The following is a 6392-nucleotide window of genomic DNA, read 5'->3' on the forward strand; positions in this document are numbered from 1 at the left end:
GAGGCCAGCCTGGTCTACAGAGTTCCAGGACAGCCAGGGCTACACAGAGAAACCCTGTCTCAAACAAAACAAAACAAAACAAACAAACTACAGCTCAGGATCCAATAATGGTCTCTGTAACCCTGGGCTGATTTCTGCCCTCCCTGTGCATGTTGCCCTGTCTGAAGTGTGGATAAATTCTACCTCATTGGGTTGTTAGGAGAATCAATACACCAACATTCATGAAGGGCTTAGACTACTGCTTGGCCAAGTAAGCACTCTTGGGTAAATACTTAGATAAAATGCTGTCGCATCAGGAGTCTGGGAGCCATACATGAATGTAAGTCAACCGAGCATTGCCTGGGTTCTCCAAACCTTGGATGGAAAATGAGGCACAGCTGGGACCAGTAGGTGAGAAGGGGCCATTTGTGGGAGGGACTCTACTGAGCTCTAGCTAGAGTTGGGAGTGAGACAGGCAGGTCGTCAGTCACAGGTCAAAGTGCAAGCGTTGGGTGTAGGAGGACATGGGCCGTCCTGGCACTTGGGTGGCTGGGATAGAATCTGGTTGAGAGAGGTCATGGCCCACAAGTCCCTGTGGTAGAGAGCAGGTACCCGCAAAGCCACAACAGTCTCCTCAGGAACAGTGTTCTGACCACAAGTGACAGGTCACTAGAATGTACCCTCTAGAGGGGTGGCAGCTCAGGGCAGTGAGGGGACATGCACACCTCGAGGGCCTCTGGGTTTTGCTGCTGACCACCTGGCTCCCATGCTCTTTGGAACTGACTGAAGCCTACATGTGAAGAAGACCCAGGATAGGTCTGCTCCTGACCCTGACCTTGGACCTTGTGCTTCTGTGCAGATGGTGGCCAAATGTGCTTCAGCATACAGCATCCCCACCAGCCCCCAGTGTCTCTAGCTGGGGTGCCCCCCACTGTTCCTGCTGAGCTCCAACGGCTCAGAGGACTTCATGGGGACCCTTCTGACTCTCCCTGGCCCTCCCCAGCTCAGGTGGCCCGAGCCCTGGCAGAGGTACAGGAGCAGAATGTATCTTTCAGTAGGCTTTTTATCAGCTTGTGCTCATCAGTTCACAACAGCTTCACTGGGTACAGGGCCTGGCTGATGGGGTACCCAAGGGGTCACCCCAGGCTGCCTCCCCATGTACCAGGCCCTCAGAGGGGAAGCCATGTTTTCATGCCTGCAGGCCACCTGCCTGATGTCTACACAGACTCATGACCCAGCCCAGGCACAGCCTCCACCTCCGGTTCTGGTCCTGGGGACCCAGCCCGGGGTCTCAGCACCTCCAGAGTCTCAAGGCTGCCAGGCTCCTCGGTGCTGGCAGGCATTGGCTCCGAGTCCCTCTCAGCCTCCACATCCTCGGCGTCACTGGCTCCTCCTGCAGCCGCTGGGCCTGATGGGGCGTCCTTACCGCGCAGACAGCAGTAGGTGACGACTGCCATGAAGACTCCGGCCAAGGCCACCTCAGAGCCAGCAAGGTAGAAGATGATCTCATAGTTCTTCAGGGCATCCACCAGGCGGCCTGGGGGTGGGGGTGTCACAACCTGTCAGGGTCCCCTCTACACTAATTAGATGGGGCTTACTGGTGACACATACGTTCTTTGTTTATAAATGCAAAACTCCACATGGACCCTTGCTTTTGAGACCCCAAATGCCACGTCCCCTCCCTGAACCTCAGTCTAATGCTTCTGAGGACACTGTTTTTATAGCGTACAGGGTCCCCCCTCCACATCAGTGCAAGCCCACTTGTGGGTGTTAGGGTCCAGTGGGGCTGGACCCAGCCCAGGGGGCTAGGACTGAGGACTCCCCGACTCTCTCTACATAATCTGCTCTATATGGCTTTGGCTCAGCATCCTCCTCAGGAGCTACCAGCCATCCGAACCGAGCTGGTGAGGTGCCTCAGCACAGGCTGGGGGGTGGGCTCTGCCTGTGCTCCAGGAAAGAGGGCTCATTTCCTTCCGTTGCCCAGGTCCCTTTCCTGGGCACAGTATTTCCATGTGGGGAAATCTCTAGTTGTATTGTGGGCGACTGGACCCAGGGCGTCACACATGCTAAGTATGTGATCTGCCACAGTTACATCCTAGTCTCCACTGCGCTTGCTTCCATGGGCTTCACTCTAGAGTGTTCCCGTGTCCACACCAGGCTGTGGCCTTCAGGAAGTTTCCTGGTGACCATCACTTCACCCTATCTAAATGTCTCTGTCCCTTCCTGACGAGCCAGTCCTGTCTCTGGCCATACTCAGCTTTGGAATCCCCTTCACTTTCTCACCGGGTCTGCCTTCTTTCCCTATTAGATCCACCCAGCAGCAGGTGGTCCCTGGGCTTCCAGGTGGGTCAGCTTTGAGGCTTTTTGGGTGGCAGGCTTGAGAGAGGGTACCCACACACTGGCTCGGGGGCTTTGCCTTTCTTATTGGGTGGAGCAGGCAGACAGAGCTTGCTCAGAACACTCTGCCATCTGGCTGGCTCAGAGGCAAAGGTGGTAGCTTACTATCTCTGCTGCAGCCTGGGCTCCATCCAGGCTTCCTCCCGCTATGCATTCCCGAAGCCTGACTATGGCCTCTCTCACTTAAGGTTGCCTGGCTCCCTGATGCCTCAGAATAATCAGACAACTCAGGAAGATCTCGGTGTCCCCATCTCTGCCTTTCCAATCTTAGCCTAGGCCTCGCTTGCACGGTGACACTTTCCCAAGCAACCCCCAGCCCTTCACACTCGCCGGCACCTGCAGAGCTATGCCAGGATGAGCAGAGGACCTAGCAGTCTGCGCATGCGGGGGGGTCGGGGGGGTCACCAGCACCTCTCCTCTCCAGCACCCCTTCTCTGCTCCTAGCCAGGGCTGGTTCCCTGTTCTGCCTTACAGGCTGGGGACTGAAGCATCCACACACATTCAGTCCAGGTTAGCTCTCCGGCAGGGGCAGATCTGGGCCCACAACTCAGGCTAAGCTTCCGGATCTAACCCCCTCCCCGGCCTACCTCTCATGCACAAGGCCTTCATGCTAACTGCTTGAGAAGGCCGACATGCCCAAGATGGCTGGCTAGACGGCTATTTGTGTGTTTCTCCTTGAGACTGACCTCTAGCTTTTCCATCCTCATCCCCCGGGGTGGTCCCTGATTTGGGGAGGAGCTACCTGGCCATAAAGGAGTCCACCAACCAGGCTTTTCAGCAAGGGGGCCTGCCTTCCCCTCCTCCCTGGGAGTTCTGTCTAAAGGGTTGCCCTTACACTAACAGGCCTCAGGCTTAGCCACCCTTCCTACGGTGCGCACCGGCAGAGGGCGGTCCAATGAGCACAGCCACGGCCTCCACGAGCAGGACCAGGCCCAGCGCACTAGGGAAGCGGGGCGCACCCACGGTCGCCATGAGCACCTCAAACTGCAGCGCGCCCACCATGCCGTAGGAGAGGCCAAAGGCGATGCAGAAAGCCACAAGGGTGCCGTAGGTGCGCGCACGCGCGCTGATCAGGTCCGTGAGCCCGTTGGCCAGCAGGGCCAGGCTGAAGAGGTAGGGGACGTGGGGTCGCAGGCGCGCCAGACCTGCCAGGGCACCGCACGCCGGCCGCGCCACGATGTCCACGAAACCCACGATGGACAACAAGAAGGCGGCCTCGGCGTCGGGCACGCCCGCGTCCTTGGCGTAGTTCACCAGCAGGATGGCGGGCACGAAGAGCCCAAGCGCCATCAGGAACTTGGTGACCACGTACACCACGAAGGCGCGGTCGGTGCACACCGCCACGTCCAGCAGGCGGCGGCGAGCCCGGCCACCGGAGGGCGCACGGTGGTCCTCGGCGGGGTCTGGGCGCGGTGGGGGCGGCGGCCCCGGGGGCGGCCGCATGACGGCCCCGCAGGCACAGCAGTGCAGCAGGAGGCCACCGAACAGCAGGAAGCCGCCACGCCAGCCGAAACGCTCCCCCAGCAGCTGGCCGAGCGGCGACAGCGTGGACAGGAACACCGGGCTGCCCGCCGCTGCCAGCCCGTTGGCCAGGGGCCGGCGCCGCTCGAAGTAGAGCCCCAGCATGATGAGCGACGGCTGGAAGTTGAGGGCCAGGCCCAGGCCTGCGGGCGAGGCGACGCGGCTGGCTGGGGTGCCCCTTCTGGCCCCAGCAGCTGGGCCAGGCTGGCCCGGGACCCGGAGGCTAAGCCCGAACCCGGGATGCCGAGCCAGATGACTCGAGGGCCGCCCCTTTGGGGGAAACTGGGAACGGAGAGACTTGCAGTAGGGACTCCCGACCCGCACCCACGTCCCTGCGGGGGAGAGACGTGGGTGCCCTCACCTGTGAGCACCCCAGCTGTCAGGTACAGCTCCAGGAGGCGTGAGGCAAAGGAAGCCAGGATCATGCCCGCGGACGCCAGGAGCCCACCAGCCAGCATCACCCGGCGACAGCCAAAGCGCGTCACGAGGATGCTGGACAAGGGGCCTGTGGGCAGAGCAGGGTCACTGTCGGGGTTAGACCAACCTCCCCTCCAGAAAATGCGCCAAGCCTTGTACCTCTGAGGACCTTGACGGGGTATTTACTCCCCACTCCCGCCCCTTCAGAGATGAAAGAGGGCAATGTCTGGTTGAGGTATAGTCACACAGCTGGACTGGGCAGACAAGGTGGAGTGGGGGGAGCGTGGCCACCCATCCCTAACGCCCTCGAGAACCCAGACCAGAACCAAAGTAGGAAGGATGGCTTCCACTCTCCACCTCCGCGTCCCACCAAACTGCCATCCTCCTGAAGGTTCCCACCCTCACAACTCCAGCGTTAGGACTGTGGGGAGCTGGAATGCTGCTTCTCCAGCTTCACGAAGCCCAGTGTGGGTTTGTTGATGGAATGAACCCAGTCCCTCCAGGCCAGCAGAAGGAGCAGGTTTCCATTTTGATCTATGTGCCCTACCCACTCTTTCCTAGGGCCGGGGGTGGGGGTGGGGGCGGGGCGGGGCTTCTTTAGGCTCTAGATGCCCAACCCCAGATGCCGGACCCCCGGAGGCTCTGGGGGAAGTGCTGACCCGTGCCGTAGAGCATGGCGAGCATGATGGAGGACACCCACGCTGTGTCGCTGTAACCTGCACCGAAGTCCTGCTTGAGCTCTCGGAAGAAGACGCTCACGGCCTTGGGGAAGCCATAGGCGAAGCCAGTGATCACGAAGCAGGCGCCGAGTACCACCCAGCCCCAGCCACCATCTGGGGGACCTGCACCCCGTCGCGGGCCGCCAGCGCCCATCGCCTCTACCTTTGCTGGGGAAGAGGGGGACAAAAGGCAGTGGTGGGTGCTGTAGAGGAGTCAATGGAGACCTGCAAGGAGAAACAGCCCCAGGCCGCCCACTGAGCCCTTTGAGGTTTATAAAGCCGGCGAGGTAGGAAGGTCACCCCAAGTCTTGCCTCCTTCCTGCAAAGGCCTGTGAAGGGTGAATGGAGACTTGACTTCAAGGATTCCTCACTAGGGCTCCTCTCCTCCGGGGACCTAGGGGAAGGGGTGCAGTGAGTGCCAGTGCCCAGCAGCCACTGTGGACCCAGAGGGTGTGTGTGGGTGTGTGTGTGCGTGCACATGTGCGTGTGTGCGCACTCGGGGGTACTGTCAGTGTCCGCCATGAATACATGTAGGTTTGTGGGCAAATGGGCCAGTCACCCAGTGGGCAGATGCCAGCCGCAGTGACCCTGCACCTTGTTCCTAACTTTTCTCAGTGACCAGGAATAACTCATGACTAAAACCACAGGGGATCCTGGCCTCGTCTCAGCAGCCTTAGGTCCAGCTTGCGCCAGTTCCGGAAGGAGTTTGCCCTGTAACTTGGACAAGCCTCCTCCCCAGTTCACCTAACCAGTAGGATGCCTGATGTACACCAGCTGGAAACCTTGGGGAGGAAGGAGAGGTCTGGACCTCATGGGGAGGTGGCGACCTTGGAAGGGGCTCTGGAAGGGAGACCTGAGCCCCAGCAGTTCATAACCTAGGCCCTCCATCCCTAGGCAGGGGTTCCAAAGTCCTACTGCACTGGCCACAAGAGGGTGGGAAGCCCTAAAGGCCCTGGGCTCTCCCTCCAGGACCTCTCCCCGGGGACACCTGGGACTCTCTGCCCTCCCCCAGTTCCAGGTTCTGACTTCCCTTGCCTGCCCGCCCCCCACCCAGCATGACTATGAACACAGGGACGAGAAGCTGGCCCCTGGCAGCCCCCACCACACACTCACCTGAGTCTGGATTTAGGGTCCAGCCTCACATCTCCCGAGGCCTTCAGGAGGGGCCAGCAGACACCAACAGCCTTGGCTACTGTGGCCGCGCTGCTGCGGACTCAATCCTTCCCCAGGCCTGGGGCTTAGCGTCCCTCATCCCACCCCTGCTAAGAGGCTTTTACCAGTAAGGGAGTCGGGCACAAGGGACCATGAGCCAGCGGGGCGGACATAGTGGGACAAGGGGCAAGGAGACCCCCCTTTACC

The 6392-nt window shown here is 60.3% G+C and overlaps 1 protein-coding gene across 1 annotated transcript; it reads right to left on the minus strand.

Moving 5' to 3' along the window:
* Positions 1–879: 879 nt before the first annotated feature.
* On the minus strand, positions 880–5852 carry Slc16a8 (solute carrier family 16 member 8). Its single transcript, XM_028871278.2, has 4 exons — positions 4974–5852; positions 4259–4402; positions 3255–4040; positions 880–1516 (listed from the first exon to the last, which is right to left on the minus strand). Exons 1-4 carry the CDS (start codon positions 5185–5187, stop codon positions 1197–1199), a joined length of 1464 nt encoding a protein of 487 aa, XP_028727111.1. The 5' UTR covers positions 5188–5852; the 3' UTR covers positions 880–1196.
* Positions 5853–6392: the final 540 nt, after the last annotated feature.

Source organism: Peromyscus leucopus, chromosome 20 (genome assembly GCF_004664715.2).
Source record: "Peromyscus leucopus breed LL Stock chromosome 20, UCI_PerLeu_2.1, whole genome shotgun sequence".
In the NCBI taxonomy this organism is placed as follows: domain Eukaryota; kingdom Metazoa; phylum Chordata; class Mammalia; order Rodentia; family Cricetidae; genus Peromyscus; species Peromyscus leucopus.

Bases quoted from the DNA above. Each gene is read 5' to 3' on its own strand.
- Slc16a8 (XM_028871278.2), bottom strand. From the start codon at position 5,187: ATGGGCGCTGGCGGCCCGCGACGGGGTGCAGGTCCCCCAGATGGTGGC. The intron at 4,403-4,973 runs GTCAGCACTTCC...CTCTGCCCACAG, and splicing joins CGCCATGCTCTACGGCACGG to GCCCCTTGTCCAGCATCCTC. The intron at 1,517-3,254 runs GTGCGCACCGTA...CCCCACCCCCAG, and splicing joins CATTGGACCGCCCTCTGCCG to GCCGCCTGGTGGATGCCCTG.